At 41.0% G+C, this 18,911-nt stretch overlaps 1 protein-coding gene across 9 annotated transcripts; it reads right to left on the bottom strand.

Moving 5' to 3' along the window:
- Positions 1–2,939: 2,939 nt before the first annotated feature.
- On the bottom strand, positions 2,940–18,900 carry LOC115195607 (sialic acid-binding Ig-like lectin 6). Of its 9 annotated transcripts, XM_029755651.1 has the most exons (15): positions 18,663–18,900; positions 16,980–17,032; positions 16,774–16,883; positions 16,311–16,639; positions 15,988–16,137; positions 15,558–15,676; positions 15,168–15,274; positions 14,343–14,402; positions 13,713–13,779; positions 12,984–13,367; positions 12,131–12,436; positions 11,736–12,002; positions 4,228–4,327; positions 4,060–4,117; positions 2,940–3,748 (listed from the first exon to the last, which is right to left on the bottom strand). In XM_029755651.1, exons 7-15 carry the CDS (start codon positions 15,240–15,242, stop codon positions 3,524–3,526), a joined length of 1,542 nt encoding a protein of 513 aa, XP_029611511.1. In that variant the 5' UTR covers positions 15,243–15,274; positions 15,558–15,676; positions 15,988–16,137; positions 16,311–16,639; positions 16,774–16,883; positions 16,980–17,032; positions 18,663–18,900; the 3' UTR covers positions 2,940–3,523. The 9 variants fall into 9 exon arrangements, with proteins under 9 accessions (XP_029611511.1, XP_029611512.1, XP_029611510.1 ...); XM_029755652.1 differs by having other exon boundaries at positions 15,558–15,716; positions 15,988–16,639; XM_029755650.1 differs by having other exon boundaries at positions 15,988–16,639.
- Between the last annotated feature and the right edge of the window lie 11 nt (positions 18,901–18,911).

Raw genomic sequence — 18,911 nt, 5'->3', positions numbered from 1 at the left:
TGGTAAGTATTGTGCTGTTAAATGTATAGCGATCTTGAGGAACATCAAATGCACATGGGATTTGCACACAGGAGCCACTCAGTACATCCAATTTCTCTGACATTGTGGTGATCAAATGTCTTTGGTCAAAACAGGCCAAAACACCTGTAACATCAAGGTCAGGGAGGTGATGTGATCTTTTCAGTACGGTCTCTCCCAATAATCTGCCTCTACAGCAAAAAATCTGAATTTATTTCAATGTATGAGTGATTCCTGATATGTCGTGACAGCATGCCCTAGACTGGAGCATGCACATATATGGAGCAAATAATAAGAATGTATTTGAATTCAGACTAAGGTCAGGCACAACTCCTTAATAGTGTCATTTTTTCCCCTTTAACATCACAATAAACTTTTACCAGTTGAAAGTAGACACAAATGTAATACTTTTTGTAGGATTTTTGTTGTTGAAATATTATATTAAAATATGCAAATGAGGTGAACTCATTAACTATGCACATATTTGCATATATCACAAATCTATCTTTCTGGACACTGGAAGAAGTCAACCTAAATATTTTGGTTTCATTTTGTTAAGACACTTTAGGATCTGACTTTTACAGAGCAGATTATGGATAAATACTTTTTCATCTTTCTATCTCTAAAATACTAAAGACATGTACGTAAAAACATTTTCGGCCACATTTTTCCAAATAAAATGTTATCTAGAAAAATGAAATTGACAACATATCAGCAATTCCCTCAGTAAGTCTGGACAATATATCTAAGGATAACCACACAAACTTTGGTGAATTTAGATGATCTGAAGCTGAGATAAATTATTTGTTGGCGTGTGGGAAGAGTTCCTTTGCCCAGGTGTTGCTGATGCATGCCAGACCTTACACCGCCTGGATAGGTATTTTATGTATCAGCTAACCACATCATATGTTATAGCAATCTGGTGCTCGAAAGCAGTCGATGATGTGGTACGCAACCATTGGTTGATGCATGCAAAGTCTGAGCAGGGGAACACGACCTCTAACTTTTGGGAAATGGCAGTTAAAGAGAAGTACACTGAATTTAGTCTACCAATCACCAAACACTTACAGTATTTAGACCCAACCACCATCTCTTCAAAGGAACTTACTACATATAGTCCCAGTTTGTAACATTCTCTATGAAGTGGGCTTTTAAATGATGAGTGATGGCACTGACAGATGTACAGTGAGGGGAAAAAGTATTTGATCCCCTGCTGATTTTGTATGTTTGCCCACTGACAAAGAAATGATCAGTCTATAATTTTAATGGTAGGTTTATTTGAACAGTGAGAGACAGAATAACAACAAAAAATCCAGAAAAACGCATGTCAAAGTATTTGACCCCTCTCAATCAGAAAGATTTCTGGCTCCCAGGTGTCTTTTATACAGGTAACGAACTGAGATTAGGAGCACACTCTTAAAGGGAGTGCTCCTAATCTCAGTTTGTTACCTGTATAAAAGACAGCTGTCCACAGAAGCAATCAATCAGATTCCAAATTCTCCACCATGGCCAAGACCAAAGAGCTCTCCAAGGATGTCAGGGACAAGATTGTAGACCTACACAAGGCTGGAATGGGCTACAAGACCATCGCCAAGCAGCTTGGTGAGAAGGTGACAACAGTTGGTGCGATTATTCGCAAATGGAAGAAACACAAAAGAACTGTCAATCTCCCTCGGCCTGGGGCTCTATGCAAGATCTCACCTCGTGGAGTTGCAATGATCATGAGAACGGTGAAGAATCAGCCCAGAACTACACGGGAGGATCTTGTCAATGATCTCAAGGCAGCTGGGACTATAGTCACCAAGAAAACAATTGGTAACACACTACGCCGTGAAGGACTGAAATCCTGCAGCGCCCGCAAGGTCCCCCTGCTCAAGAAAGCACATATACATGCCCGTCTGAAGTTTGCCAATGAACATCTGAATGATTCAGAGGACAACTGGGTGAAAGTGCTGTGGTCAGATGAGACCAAAATGGAGCTCTTTGGCATCAACTCAACTCGCCGTGTTTGGAGGAGGAGGAATGCTGCCTATGACCCCAAGAACGCCATCCCCACCGTCAAACATGGAGGTGGAAACATTATGCTTTGTTTTTCTGCTAATGGGACAGGACAACTTCACCGCATCAAAGGGACGTTGGGTGAGAACCTCCTTCCCTCAGCCACGGCATTGAAAATGGGTTGTGGATGGGTATTCCAGCATGACAATGACCCAAAACACACGGCCAAGGCAACAAAGGAGTGGCTCAAGAAGAAGCACATTAAGGTCCTGGAGTGGCCTAGCCAGTCTCCAGACCTTAATCCCATAGAAAATCTGTGGAGGGAGCTGAAGGTTCGAGTTGCCAAACGTCAGCCTTGAAACCTTAATGACTTGGAGAAGATCTGCAAAGAGGAGTGTGACAAAATCCCTCCTGAGATGTGTGCAAACCTGGTGGCCAACTACAAGAAACGTCTGACCTCTGTGATTGCCAACAAGGGTTTTGCCACCAAGTACTAAGTCATGTTTTGCAGAGGGGGTCAAATACTTATTTCCCTCATTAAAATGCAAATCAATTTATAACATTTTTGACATGCGTTTTTCTGGATTTTTTTGTTGTTATTCAGTCTCTCACTGTTCAAATAAACCTACCATTAAAATTATAGACTTATCATTTCTTTGTCAGTGGGCAAACGTACAAAATCGACAGGGGATCAAATACTTTTTTCCCTCACTGTATATACAAAAAAATAAACAATTATGTGACTGGATGCAGTCAGGCCACCACACACTTAGGTGATAGAGCAAAACCAATGTGTAGCCTTGCCTTACTGACATCTTGTAATGAAGTATAAAAGCATTGGATGTTTTCAAGCTATCGCCCAAAGAATCATCTCTAATCATGACATGGTTTAATTATGTAAAATGTTGGACCAAGAGATTATGGACATTTAATGTAAAGGTTTTTATTACAATGCAATTAATAAACAACTTCAAATTCAGCCTCAATTTCTTTTCTTGCTCAACACTCAACATAAAAACACGATAAGATAAGATGACACGATAAGTCCAACATTGATATAGGCATAAAAAATAGATAATAATGTTATTCCGGCAACTGCAGAAAAGTAAAAGAAAAATAGTGACCAGTAGATATTATCAGTCTGGAAATGTACACTTACTTCACCAACTTCCTGTCTTGCATCAGGCCACTGTTGACTTTACATGGCCTTAAACTGCCTTCAGTAGTTGAACTCATTAAACAGATGCTCTGTGAAATCAGTACTCAAAATAAATTGGCTAAAATAGAGAGTATCATCCAACCACCACTGTAGTTACATTTAAACACTTTTCACCCCAGAAAATTCTACAAAATATGCAGATAATCAAAGAGCCCAAAATGGTAAATATAACAACCAAATACCAATAGAAAACAGTTACAAAATACATACTGTCCATAAAAACAATTAATACCCATTGGCAAAATGCTTAAAATGCACTTTTCTTATTCACTTGTGCATAAACCCCATTTATAACTGGAGGTTCCTGGCCCCTCTCCCGGTCACACTGACTTCAGCGTATTCACTCTCCTGCCCCTGTTCCCTGTCCAGGGCTGCAGCTGGGGTCTCTTTGGGCCGAAGTTTGGAGAAGTCTATCTCACCGTAGTGGATCTCCTCAGGCTGGTCTTCTGCTGGTTCCTCTGGTTCCTCTCCGGTCATGGCCTGGTTAGTATACACCATCCCAACTGGGGAGTTCTGTGGAGAGAACACAGAAAGGAAAAGGTGTCAGGAAGCATACTTTGTAAGAATAATGAGCTGATCATTTTAAAGGCATTAAGTTATACAACACATTACACATAGGATGTGTAACATACTGATATCAATTGCTATAAACTGACAGAAGTACAAAGTTCAACAACTATGCTGTTATTATTCGTTGTTCTTACAGGATGTGGCATTGCTATCGGTGTGGTCTTATCACCCTAAATTTCCTCTTAAATTATTTTTTTTGTAGTTCCTTCATTGCATTTTGTAGATGGGTTTTAAAAGTTTAGCCTTATTCCCACCTGTCCCAGTGGATTGTCTGTCCTTTCAAGTCCATCAGGGAGCCTAGATTTTCTCTTCCTGGAAGACATTTAGGAAGATTTCCTGAATGCACTGAGAAGGATTTCATATACAAAAGCACAAACACAAGATAAATACACAGTTTTGTAGAGGCCAGGAAAAGTTTTTACCATCCAAAGTAAGTGATCAGGATGATTAGCAAAATTACTCCCAAGGTTGCTCCTGCTCCTGCAATTCCCCAAACCCTTGGGTTAAGAGGCTCTTCTTGCCCTGAAAATACAGCATATATTATGGTCATTTCTTTCAAAAACAGCTCTAAAGTACACTATACAGTGCATTCAGAAAGTATTCAGACCCCTTGACTGCTTCCACATTTTGTTACCTTATTCTAAAATTGATTAAATAAATGATTCTCATCAATCTACACACAAGACCCCATAATGATGAAGCGAAACAGGTTTGCAGAAATATTTTCAAATGTATAAAAAAAATAAAAAACACTTCACATAAGTATCCAGACTCTGGAGAGACCTGAAAATATCTGTGAAACGACGCTCCCCATTCAACCTGACAGAGCTTGAGAGGATCTGCAGAGAAGAATGGGAGAAACTCCCCAAATATAGGTTTTTCAAGCTTGTAGCGTCATACTCAAGAAGACTCAAGGCTGTAATCACTGCCAAATGTGCTTCAACAAAGTACTGAGTAAATGGTCTGAACACTTATGTAAATGTGATATTTACGGTTGAATTTGTTTTATACATTTTGCAAAAAATTCTAAAAACCTGTTTTTGCTTTGTAACAAAATGTGGAAAAGGGAAGGGGTCTGAATACTTTTCGAATGCACTGTATATACAAAAGTATGTGAACACCCCTTCAAATTAGTGGATTCGGCTATTTCAGCCATGACCGTTGCTGACAGGGGCATAAAATCAAGCACACCGCCATGCAATCTCCATAGACAAACATTTATTAGATGGCGCTGACAGACATGGCAGTTCTGCTTCTAGCTCCTAGCAACTTTGTAGGTTTTTGTTTTTTTGTGTGTTGTTTCTTACATTATTAGCACAGAACTTTTTTTGTGTTATTACGTACAGCTGGAAATAACCTTTGGATATCAGAGCGATGGTAACTCACCAGCATTACGATCAGAAATATGACGTACTCGAATTGGATCCTTTGTAGTGACGCCTTAGACCACTGTGCCACTCGGGAGAACATTGATGATGGTTTTAAGTTTTGGTGGACTTTTTTTTAGCAGATCTACAATAATCGCGAATTAAATTATAGGGCGTTTCAGGAGTTAACAGAATTGTACACTTGCAAACTTGACCACAAACGAGGGCAAATGGGCTTACGTTGCCAACTTACCTCGCTTTTCTAATTATTTGGAACGATGGCCACGGGGATTGGCCACGGGGATTCCCCCAAGGGCATAAGGCGAGGGTAAGTGGAGGAGGGTGTGTCTTTTATGTATTTGAAACACAGCCACGGACACGGTGACTGTGTTCATCAGGAAGTGTATAGCGGATGTTGTTCCCACTTTGACTATTAAAACCTACCCAAACCAAAAACCGTGGAGCCTGGCAGCTTTCACACAAAACTGAAATCGTGAACCACTGTATTTAACCACGGCAATGTGACTGGGAATATGGTTGAATACAAACAGTGTAGTAATTCCCTCCGTAAGGCAATCAAACATCAGTACAGAGACAAAGTGGAGTCACAATTCAATGGCTCAGACAGGAGGCATACACTATCGTTCAAAAGTTAGGGGTCACTTTGAAATGTCCTTGTTTTTGAAAGAAAAACAAAAACATTTGTCCATCAAATTGATCAGACATACAGTGTAGACATTGTTAATGTTGTAAATGACTATTGTAGCTGGAAACAGCTGATTTTTATGGAATATCTACATAGGTGTACAGAGGCCCATTACCAGCACCATGTTACAATGGCACGTTGTGTTAGCTAATCCAAGTTTATCATAACAAAAGGCTAGTTGATCATTAGAAAACCCTTTTGCAATTATGTTAGCACAGCGGAAAACTGTTGTGCTTATTAAAGAAGCAGTAAAACTGGCCTTCTTTAGACTAGTTGAGAATCTGGAGCATCAAATCAAATTGTATTAGTCACATGCGCCGAATACAAAAGGTGTAGACCTTACAGTGAAATGGTTACTTATGAGCTCCTAACCAACAATGCCATTTAAAAAAATACAGATAAGAATAAGAAATAAAAAGTAACAAGTAATTAAAGAGCAGCAGTAAAATAACAATAGCGAGACTATATACAGGGGGGTACCGGTACAGAGTCAATGTGCGGGAGCACCAGTTAGTTGAGGTAATACAGTAGAAGTCGGAAGTTTACATACACCTTAGCCAAATACATTTAAACTCAGTTTCACAATTCCTGACATTTAATCATGGTAAAAATTCCCTGTCTTAGGTCAGTTAGGATCACCACTTTATTTTAAGAATGTGAAATGTCAGAATAATAGTAGAATAAGGCTTGGGTAAACATAAGTGTATGTAAACTTCCGACTTCAACTGTATGTACAGTTAAAAAGATCGCGTGTCTCCCTCAATTCAGATAATTATTTTTATTCGCTATTTGCACTTCTTTACTTGAAGTTTACCAAAGTAAGCCACTCTCTGGCTGGCCTGGGTTCTATCCTCAGCTTTCCCTCCGCGGAGTGTCTCGTCCAAGCTGCTGCTCTTCACTCTCTGCCAGGCTGTCAGAGGCAGCTCAACAAACCCCAATGCCCAATCAATCTGCGTTCAGCTCCAGCCGCAGGACGCCAACCAAATGGACGATCCCGGGGATCAGGAGCGGACCGGTCACCCCTGCTGATGCGCGGGAACCTGACAGACCGGCTGAGGCAGGGGAGCCTGGCGATCTGGTTGAGACATGATTTGTTGATTTGTTTTATTTTGACTGGAGCAAGATTGAGCTTTTACTTGATGTGGAAACTGCCTGGAAGTTCTTGCATTATGTTTTTTTTTCCAAATAGTAAACAAACATGCCCCATTCCGCAGGTTCATGGTTAAAAGGCAGGATTATCCATGGTTTTCTTCTGAGCTGTCTTGTATTATTCACAAACGTAATCTAGTCTGGGCTAAAGCAAGGAAATCATGTTCTGATGCTGATCAGCGTCTTTTTAGGCAGCTACAAAACAAATGTTATTTTCTTCTCAGGAAGGCCAAGTCTGAATATTTTATGTCTGTTACCATTGATAACCTGAATGACCCTAAAAAGTTTTGGAAGGCTATTAAGTCTATGTCTATGTCTGGTAACAGTAATGTTAATGAATTACTCTCATGTGTATTGAAGGACTCTGTTGCTGTATATGGCAACTTAAATGCTGAATTGTTTCAATGAGCACTTTGTATCATCTGGTAGGCTGCTTGATTCAGTATCCTCTGGCTCTGTACAACCCTGTGTGGATGAACCAGTGAGAGCTGGTCAAACTTTTTAATTTTTGCTATTCTCATTGCAGGAGGTACATAAAGCCCTGAAATCCTTAGATCAGAGAAAGCCTGCAGGTCCTGATCATCTTGATCCCTGCTTTTTAAAACTGGCAGCTGATTTCATAGCTGAACCACTTACGTGTTTGTTCAATCTAACCCTGGAATGTAATGAGATTCCAAAGATCTGGAAATCAGCATTTGTCCTACCACTTTTAAAAGGGGGAGATCCAACTCTTTTAAATCATTATAGGCCAATCTCAAAGCTGTCACCCCTGGTGAAAATACTTGAAACCCTTGTTAGTGAACAGCTAAAATAGTTTTATATGCTAACTCAATTTTATCAATGGACCAATCGGGCTTCAGGAAGAAGCATAGCATAATTACAGCAGCCATGAAGGTTTTAAATGATATCACTGAAGCCATTGACAAAAAAAAACCTGTGTCTCACCTTTTATTGATCTCTCTAAGGCTTTTGATACAGTTGATCATGTTATACTGAGGCAGAGACGTAGGTCTTTTGGAGCATGCAGCTGCATGGTTTGCTAACTATCTGTCTGATAGAACTCAGTGAACTCAATTTGATGGGCTCATGTCTGTCTGTAATGGTGTGCCCCAGGGCTCTGTACTTGGTCCCCTCTTATTCACTATATATATAAATAATTTAGACAAAAATGTGCAAAATGCGCAACTTCACTTTTATGCTGATGATACTGTTATTTATTGTTGTGCCTCGTCTCTCACAAAATCTTTCCAGAACTTGCAAACTGCTTTTAATACTGTTGTGTCAATTGAAGATTATCCTCAATACTGACAAAACTAAACTAATGGTGTTTTCTAAAGCAATAAATAGACCTCTGAACCTTTCACCAATTACTACCTGTCAGGGCAATGAGATTGAGACTGTAACCTCATATAAATATCTTGGAATTTGAATTGATGACGGCCTCTCTTTTAAATTGCACATTCAACAATTTAAAAAAAATTGAAGCTGAAGTTGGGATTTTATTTTAGGATTAATGTCACGTCCTGACCCTTGTAAGAGGTAATTTTCCATAGTAGAGTGGTCAGGGCGTGACAGGGGGGTGTTTTGAGTGGTTTTGGTTTTCTGTTTCTATGTGGGTTTTCTAGATTTCTAATTCTATGTTTTCGTTTTCTATGTTTGGCCAGGTATGGTTTCCAATCAGAGGCAGCTGTCTATCATTGTCTCTGATTGGAAGCCATACTTAGGCATCCTGTTTTTCATGTGTGGGTAGTTGTTTTCCGTTTTGTATGTGTTACCTGATGGAACTGTTGGTGGTCGTTTTGTTGTTTTTGTTAAGTGTTTCAGTAATAAAGTAAATATGAGCACTCTACACGCCGTGCCTTGGTCCCCTTTAGACGACCCTTGTTACAATTAAGGCCTGTTCTTCTTTTGAAGCCAGGAGGCTAGTATCATCTACATTTATGCCTTTACTAGACTATGGGGATATTTTATATATGAATGCTTCCACTCAGTGTTTGAGATCAATTGACACCCTTACCATGGAGCATTGAGGTGTATTTTAAACTGCAAAACCATAACGCACCACTGCACTTTATATACCAGGGTTGGCTGGCCTGCTCTAGTTAATCGTAGGCTCAGTAACTGGTATACTTTTATTTATAAAGCCATTTTGGGTTTACTACCATTTTATTTTGAGATTTTTATTGTTCAGAAATGTGGTGGGTACGCTCTTCGTTCGCAGGACTTTATCCTGCTAACTGTTCCAAATGTCTGAACTGAATTTGGTAAAAGGGCTTTCATGTACTCTGCGCCATCGGCTTGGAACGCCTTACAAAATACTTTTAAACTGGAAGAACTTGTCTCGATTGGTGTTTTTAAATCATTTTGAAGGATTTTGAGGCTGATTCCCAGACCTGTCAATGTTTTTAATTTGCTGTTTTATGATTTTGTTATACTCTTGTGAATTCTATGGTTTTTACTAGATTACCTGTAGTTTTTCATGTTGTCTGTCTGTAATTGTGTAATGACTTGGTGCTGCCTATCTTGGCCAGGACACTCTTGAAAAAGAGATTTCAAATCTCAATGAGCCCTTCCTGGTTAAATAAAGGTTAAATATATATTTTTTAATAAGTCTCTAACTCAATCATCAAGTTTGCAGACGACAACAACAGTAGTAGTAGGCCTGATTACCAACAATGACGAGACCGCCTACAGGGAGAAGATGAGGGCCCTGGCGGAGTGGTGCCAGGAAAATAACCTCTCCCTCAACGTCAACAAAATGAAGCAGCTGATCGTGGACTTCAGGAGACAGCAGAGGGAGCACTCCACCATCCACATCGACAGGACCACAGTGGAGAAGGTGAAAAGCATCAAGTTCCTCGGCGTACACATCACGGACAATCTGAAATGGTCCACCCACACAGACAGTGCGGTGAAGAAGGCGCAACAGCACCTCTTCAACCTCAGGAGGCTGAAGAAATTCAGCTTGGCCCCTCAGACCCTCACAAAATGTTATAGATGCATGATTGAGAGCATCCTATTGGGCTGTATCAACGCCTGGTACGGCAACTGCACCGCCTGCAACCGCAGGGCTCTCCAGAGGGTGGTGCGGTCTGCCCAACGCATCACTGGGGGCACACTGCCTGCCCTCCAGGACACCTACAGCACCCGATGTAACAGGAGGGCCAAAAAGATCATCAAGGACATCAACCACCTGAACCACGGCCTGTTCACCCACCGAAGTCAGTACAGGAGCGTCAAAGCTGGGGCCGAGAGACTGTAAAAGCATCTCAAGGCCATCAGACTGTTAAATAGCCATCACTAGCCGGCTACCATCCGATTACTCCACCCTGCACATTAGAGGCTGCTGCCCTATGTAAATAGACAAGAAATCACTGGTCACTTTAATAATGGAACACTAGTCACATTAATAATCTTTACATACTGTTTTACTCATTTCATTTCATACATTCTTTTACTTTTATATTTGTGTGTATTGTTGTGAATTGTTAGATACTACTGCACTGTTGGAGCTAGGAACACAAGCATTTCACTACATTCGCAATAACGTCTGCTAAATATGTGTATGTGATTTGGCAGTAGAATGGCCTTACTGAAGAGCTCAGTGGCTTTCAACGTTGCACCGTCATAGGATGCCATCTTTCCAACAAGTAATTTCGTCAAATTTCTACCCTGCTAGAGCTGCCCTGTTCAACTGTAAGTGCTGTTATTGTGAAGTGGAAAGTCAAGGAGCAACAAAGGCTCAGCCGCGAAGTGGTAGGCCACAGAAGCTCACAGAATGGGACTGCCGAGTGCTGAAGCACGTAGCGCATAGAAATCGTCTGTCGTCGGTTACAACACTCACTATCGAGTTCCAAACTGTCTCTGGAAGCAATGTCAGCACAAGAACTGTTCGTCGGGAGCTTCATGACCAAGGTTTTCATGACCAAGCAGCCACACACAAGCCTAAAATCACCATGCGCAATGCCAAGCGTTGGCTGGAGTGGTGTAAAGCAGGCCGCTATTGGACTCTGAAGCAGTGAAAACGCGTTATCTGGAGTGATGAATCATGCTTCACCATCTGACAGTCCGACAGACGAATCTGGCTTTGGCGGATGCCAGGAGAATGCCACCTGACCCAATGCATAGTGTCAACTGTAAAGTTTGGTGGAGGAGGAATAATGGTCTGGGGCTGTTTTTCATGGTTTGGGCTAGGCCCCTTAGTTCCAGTGAAGGGAAATCTTAACACTACAGCATACAATGACATTCTAGATGATTCTGTTCTTCCAACTTTGTGGCAACAGTTTGGGGAAGGCCCTTTCCTGTTTCAGCATGACAATGCCTCCGTGCACAAAGCAAGGTCCATACAGAAATGTTTTTTCGAGGTCGGTGTGGAAGAACTTGACTGGCCTGCACAAAGCCCTGACCTCAACCCGATCGAACACCTTTGGGATGAATTGGAACGCCGACTGCGAGCCAGGCCTAATTGCCCAACATCAGTGCTCGACCTCACTAATGCTCTTGTGGCTGAATGGAAGCAAGTCCTCGCAGCAATGTTCCAACATCTAGTGGAAAGCCTTCCCAGAAGAGTGGAGGCTGTTATAGCAGCAAAAGGGGGACCAACTCCATATTTATGCCCATTATTTTGGAATGGGATTTTCAACAAGCAGGTGTCCACATACTTTTGCTCATGAAGTGTATATCTAACCAAAGATTGTGCCCGTGTTACCTTCAATAGTTAGAAGCACTTTCATTGACTTCTCAATGCCGTGATCATTTATTGCTTCACAGTAGTACATCCCTCCATCACCAACAGTCACATTGAGGGTGTAGGTCTGTCCAGATGCTACCCATGTTGGTTTACCCCCACTGATCTGGAACCAGGTGAAGTTTGTCACAGGAGGGTTGGCTGTGCTGCTGCAGGTCAGATTCACACAACTGCCCACTGATACTGGATCAGCTGTACTGAGGGAGGCTGAGGTGTTTTTAGGAGAGACTGGGGGAGAGGGGTTAATTAAGAGTATCTGGTATTTTGAATAGTCTGATCAATACCACTCTATGACATAATCATCAGTAAAAACATAATGACAGAATGATCTACAGGACCCAGGGACTAAATCTTACATAAAACGTTAAGCGTCATGATATGTTCCGCTGTCTTGTTGCTTGTTCCTACTGGGTAGACTGCAGTACAAGTGATGTTCTTCTCATGATGAAGGTGTGAAGGAGTGAATGTCACCGTGGAGAGAACAGATTTGGTTTGATCTGAATTCTCTTGCAGTTGGTTCTCAGGTGTAAACAGGGTTGGGAGAGTCCATGTCAGTTTAGGAGAGTGTTTGGGACAGGGAGCTGCAGCAGAGCAGTTCAAACTGACAGGCCTCTCTTCCTTCATCTCACCTGAGACAGTAATCTTGGGTCTGAGAGGCAAATCTGTAATACATTGCAGGTTAATTTATTTTACACTCACGGTTGGGTAGGTTACTATCTAAATGTAATCTGTTACAGTTAAAAGTTACCTGTCCAAAATTGTAATCAGTAATGTAATGTATGGATTACCAAAATGTAGTAACATAATCTGATTACTTCCAGTTACTTTTGGAATCCATCAAACACATTTGGTGTGTTCATTGTGGCCTCTGATTTAAACTTGCACCTTTTTTCAATGCTGAATTGAATGTCATTGAGAAAACAGAAAGGTGTCATCAAACATCCTTTCTGAATTTAAATGTAATCAAAAAAGTAGTCATCTACTTTTTCAAAAGTATCCGTAATCTGATTACAATATTTTTTTTGCTGGTAACGTAAGTAATTGCAGTTACCGTTTTTTGTAATATATGATTACATGTAATCAGTTACTCCCCAACCCAGTTTACACTGACAGCCACACTGTCCACTTGTTCTTATTCTACTTGTATAATTTGATGCAAGGACTCTAAACAGATTTTTTTGGGGGATAAACAGTTAAATTGTTTCTTACCTATGACAACTATATGAACAGACTTGTCAGGGTCTGTTGCTTTGAATGGTCTACTCTCAATTCTGAAGAAGTATATGTTAGTGTAACTGGTGGTTACATTGAAGAAGACTGTGGTGCAGTCCTTCCAGGACATGTTTCCAGTTATCTTCCCTTGATAGGTGTTGTCTGTCTTACTACTGTTAAATATCACAATGTTCGGCCTGCTACCAAAGTACGGTGATTCTTTAATCCACACTCCAGAGGTAAGTATTGTGCTGTTAAATGTATAGCGATCTTGAGGAACATCAAATGCACATGGGATTTGAACACAGGAGCCACTCAGTACATCCAATTTCTCTGGCATTGTGGTGATCAAATGTCTTTGGCCAAAACAGGCCAAAACACCTGCAATATCAAGATCAACATCAGAGAGGTTATGTGATCTTTTCAGTACAGTCTCTGTTGATATTATGCCATTACAGTTAAACAAGATTAACTTATTTCAATGTACAGGTGATTCATGATACTGTATGTCGAGATTGCATGCCCTAGACTGGAGCATACACATATCTAGAGTACATAATAAGAATGGATTTGAATTGAGACTATTAAACTGCAATTATCCGTAGTCAACTGTACTCTATTTCCACATTGAGAAAGTTGGAAATATAGCCCATACCATAAAATGGAATGACTTCCTCTTTGTCCTGTTCATAACTACAAATAATTGGAGCTGTGTGGAAAACTCACCTGACATGAAGAGGCCAATGAGAAACATGTTGTCAGTACTACATGCCATGTCAGAATTCACATTCACCTGAAACGGTACAAACATACACTTAATGGTAAAGTAGCCTAACTCACACAACACTCTGAAATCAATTTCTCTGCACCTACTCAAATGGCATTAGAGGAGAAGATCACTTCAGATTTTCTCATCAATCTACACACAATACCCATAATGACAAAGCAAAAATAAATAAAAAACAGAAATACCTTATTTACATACGCTACCAGTCAAAAGTTTGGACACACCTACTCATTCAAGGGTTTTTCTTTATTTTTACAATTTTCTACATTGTAGAATAATAATGAAGACATCAAAACTATGAAATAACACATATGGAATCCTGTAATAACCAAAAAAGGGTTAAACAAATCCAAATATATTTTATATTTGAGATTCTTCAAAGTAGCCACCCTTTACCTTGATGACAGCTTTGCACACACTATCAAATAGGTATTTCAGTTGTGAAGCAAATACATGAACTAACAGCAGTGCTTTAAACATTTTAAATCTCATTACTTGCAATGAATTTCCTTCATTTAATTTGAACACTAAAATTAAAAGATAAGATTGTGAAAAGGTCAAACACTTGCCTTAAAGTCATGAAAACCATCCACAGGAAAGGAGAAGCTATCACACACCCGTAGTGGTTTCTGATAAACAAAAGTGTTACAATTCAATTGGGTCACATCAGTGACATACTTCCTATTACTATGCCTAGCGTTTAGACTGTTTGTTAGAATACCAGAGCCGACAAGGTGAAAAAGCTGTTGATGTGCCCTTGAGCAAGGCATTTTACACGAGTTTCCTCTTACTGTGATTGTTTTCAATACAAATGGTCAAAAATAAACAAAAATAGCTTCTTAGCATGAGCAATTTCTCAAGCATGGATTTTGCTAGGAATGTGTAGGTGTGTTCTGAGTGGGGAGTGGAAGATGGAAAACTAGCTGTTACTGGCAGAAAGGTTTAGAACTCTCTGATTGGTATTTTAAGTAGTTTACCGACTGGTGATGTCACCAGGCAGGCCAAAACTCCATTCCACCAAAGCAGGCAGAAATTTCAGGCAGTCTTTTCAAAAAAGCTCTTACATTAAAAGGGCAATATCCCCCCGTCCCTGTCAGAACAGCCTACATTTGTCAGGGCATGGACTCTACAAGGTGTCGAAAGCAGTTAAACAAAACTTTTGTCAATAGAACCATCTCACCGTCCTATATCTCCGGGTTTAAATGGGAATGCATGTGGGATTTGGATAAATCAAAATACAAAATTCATTATTACTTTTATTTAAGAAAAAAGCATTTTAATAAAACTTGCTAGTTTAATTGGAATACGTTAACCACTACCTTATTCTCACATTTCCAACATGAAGAACAGACTTGGCTAGATACTGTAATTGTAGATGTCTAATTATCACGCACACTCCTCAACTTCCTCTTTCCTTGCTTGACTTCCTCTTTGAAGTCTATTTGCCCGGGGTTGCACCGGTCTTCCATTTCTTGTTGGCTAATCCCTTTATCTCAGGTTCCTAAATAAAAAGGAGGAAGTAGAGAGGATTATTTTAATATGGATACAGTATGGTGTGGACAATGTTTTTCATTAATCAAACATAGATGAGGTATGGTATACACTGAGTGTACCAAACATTAAGGACACCTTCCTAATATTGAGTTGCAATTTGACTCCAATGCCTCCCACAGTTATGTCAAGATGGCTGAATGTCCTTGATACACACAGGAAACTGTTGAGTGTGAAAAACCCAGCAGCATTGCAGTTCTTGACACACTCAAACCGGTGTGCCTGGCACCTACTACCACTCCCTGTTTCTCTCTCAGAGAGCCGATGATGGTGAATAGAGTCCAGTCATCCCGGTGTGCTGCCTTGTCGGCTCTTCATCATCTTCTTACAGACGTTTTTGATGTAGTTCTCACTGGCGTAACATCGTGTGGATGTGGAGCAAGATTTCAACACTGTGAAAAAGTAGTGCCATTGTCGGAAAGTACAGTGCCACATCAAATGATTCAAATAAAATCGACTTATTTAGAATACAAAAGTGTGACTGAAGCGTATATTCTCGTATTTACACCATTAAGTCAAATTTCCCATTAGTCATGCATTGACGTCAATGGGAAGAGTAGGATTCACCCCTGCCATTTTTTACTCAAATAAATCAGAGTGAGGCTCCATAAGGGTTGCAATATAACCACAGTGATGTTCTATTATGTCGATCCTATCCTGTACCTGAACTGTTTCTCTGCACACGAACTGGATAAGGGCGTCCTCGTCGGGCTCGCTCCACTTGAGGTCTACGGTGGAGCAGTCCACAACGTCAGGCTGCAGGAACAGACCTCTGGCCTCCTTATACAGCCAGACCTCTGGGGCAGGGTGCTTCTGCAAGGGGCCAAGGAGACAAACACTCACACTGACTTCTGGGAATGGGATAACTGCTGCGTGACGGTTTGGAACTCAAACTAGGGACTGCTTATTATGTGGGACTGTCGTGCATGTGTGCGTTTAAGAGGAGCAAATTAAAACAATGGAGAATTGGGATTACAAACTCTTACAAAGTTTGACAGTCACAACACAGGTGAACTCACAGAAGGATAGGATGCTTCCTAAGATAGAGAAACCGAAATGTTATAAGTAACCTCAAAAACAAATATCCAACACACACACACAGCTTCTATTGTTATAATACTGTTAGATAAACTGTATGACTGGGATAAAAGATGGCTAAGGTGGTATAGAAACTGCAGTAGTGCTTTGCGTCGCTGGTGGTGAGGTGCCTCAGTAGGACCCCTGCTCCAAATGTCAGGCTGTCCGTATCTTCTGTTGCCGTGGCGACTACCTTCCCCGCCTTAACCAGAGCAGCGCAGCTCGCCTCACATGGAGCCTAGTGGGTGAGATGGAAGATCATTTAGATAGGTTCAATACTTAATGAATGGACCGAGGTGTACAGTAACTATGTGCACAGAAGATTGATTCGTTTATGGGTGGCTAAGGAAAGGAACAAAACTTGAGACAAACCTTGATGTATGGCACCCCCATTAGGGTGAGCAGCTTCTTGCACTCGTCGTTGTGCTGCCAGGTAACTTCCACCAGACGCTTACTGAACTTGTCAATGTTCTCCTGCTCCCCTGGTGGTGAATAGAAAAATTGGTCATCATTACACACGTGTCGGTGTAATTTCTGTATCATGTAAATGTTTATTTGCTGTTGGTGACTTCCTGTACCTGTTTCCTGCACCTGGGCCAGCAGTTTCTCAGCATCTGCCCTCCTTCTCCAGCTAAAACCACAGAGAGAGAGAGATTAGATTAAGACTCCCGAGTGATGCAGCGGTCTAAGGCAATGCATCTCAGTGCTTGAGGCGTCACTAGACACCCTGGTTCGAATCTAGGCTGTATCACAACCGGACGTCATTGGGAGTCCCATAGGGCGGCGCACAATTGGCCCAGCGTTGTTCGGATTTGGCCAGTGTAGGCCATCATTGTAAATAAGAATTTGTTCTTAACTGACTTGCCTGGTTAAATAAAAAAGACATTGTTCAACATTTTAGAAAATACATAATGCATATCAACATCCCAAGGAGGTGCAATAAAGTTGTGATCTTGATGTGACCCCTGTCCTTGTGGGGGCTTGCCATCAAATGCGTAGACAGGTTTGATCCCGTGCCTAAGCATGTGGATGGTCTGGTAAAACGTGCCCATGAGGTGGCTGAGGATGCAAGTGAAATCACATGACTAACAGAGACTTGAAAATATCATATTAGAATGGGTTAGAAGAAAATACAAAGTATATTCATTCACTCCATGTTGACATACACTACAAATACAAAAGTATGTGGACACCCCTTCAAATTAGTGGATTTGGGCCTCCCGAGTGGCGCAGCGGTCTAAGGTAGTGCTAGCTGTGTTACTACAGATCCTGGTTCGATACCGGGCTGTGTCGCGACCGGGAAACCCATGAGGCGACGCACAATTGGCCCCAATCGTCCGGGTTAGGGGAGGGTTTGGCCGGCCGGGATGTCCTTGTCACATCGCTCTCTAGCGACTCCTGTGGCGGCCCAGGCACATGCACGTTGACACGGTTGTGTACATTCCCGTTTTAAGCGTGCATTGTGTCAAGAAGCAGTGCGGGATTGTGTTTGTGACACATGGCTATCGACCTTTGCCTCTTGTTGAGAAAAAGGGGAAATTGGGGAGAAAAAGGGGGTCAAAAAAATATATATATACATACATAAATAAATAAAACATGTGTGGATTTGGCTATTTCAGACATGCCTGTTGCTGACAGGTGTATAGAATTGAGCACACAGCCATGCAATCTCCATAGACAAACATTGACAGTAGAATGGCCTTACTGAAGAGCTCAGTGACTTTCAACGTGACACTGTCATAGGATGCCACCTTTCCAACAAGTCAGATCGTCAAATTTCGGCCCTGCTAGAGCTGCCCTGGTCAACTGTGGTAAGCCACACAAACTCACAGAATGGGACTGCCGAGTGCGCGTAACACATAAAAATCGTCTGTCCTTGGTTGCAACACTCACTACAGAGTTCCAATTTTTTTTTGGTCATACCAGTGGTATAAACTGGGTGGTTCGAGCTCTGAATGCTGATTGGCTGACAGCCGTGGTATATCAGACGTATACCACTGGTATGACAAAACATGTATTTTTACTGCTCTAATTACTTTGGTAAACAGTTTATAATAGCAATAAGGCACCTCGGGAGTTTGTGGTATATGGCCAATATACCACGGCTAAGGGCTGCATTCATTTATAATTGAGTTTAGACAGCTAGCTTGCTAGCTAACGTTAGCAACTTGAAAATATTTGAATGTGAATATTTTCTACAATATAACATTTTATAAAATAAGGATTTATCATGACTAACATACAAATAAAACATTGCTTACATGCAACTCACTGGCTGTTTTCGTGTCACTTTCGCGGAATCTGCTGTTTCGGGCTGCGAAGAAAATACGAAAACTGTAATAAGGCATTAAAATTTGAACATATGGTACAAAATTAATGAGAGACTGGGTTGACAATCCAGGACTCTTCGAGTATCGTTCATCGATTGACCGGTAACAGATTAAAAGGCCTGTGTCTTTGACAGGAAGTAAATAAACATATTTGATTGGTTAGTGAGATTAAGGGAAATC

Source organism: Salmo trutta, chromosome 6 (assembly GCF_901001165.1).
Source record: "Salmo trutta chromosome 6, fSalTru1.1, whole genome shotgun sequence".
NCBI classification, from domain to species: Eukaryota; Metazoa; Chordata; class Actinopteri; order Salmoniformes; family Salmonidae; genus Salmo; species Salmo trutta.
This window is presented reverse-complemented; position numbering and strand designations above follow the sequence as displayed.

What these genes read in the sequence shown, in the direction of transcription:
- LOC115195607 (XM_029755649.1), bottom strand. Translation starts at nt 14,543, where the DNA reads ATGCCTTGCTCAAGGGCACATCAACAGCTTTTTCACCTTGTCGGCTCT. An exon ending in CATTGGCCTCTTCATGTCAG is followed by an intron (nt 13,368 to 13,712) that starts GTGAGTTTTCCA and finishes TTGATATTGCAG; the next exon opens with GTGTTTTGGCCTGTTTTGGC. An exon ending in CATGACGCTTAACGTTTTAT is followed by an intron (nt 12,003 to 12,130) that starts GTAAGATTTAGT and finishes CCTCTCCCCCAG; the next exon opens with TCTCTCCTAAAAACACCTCA.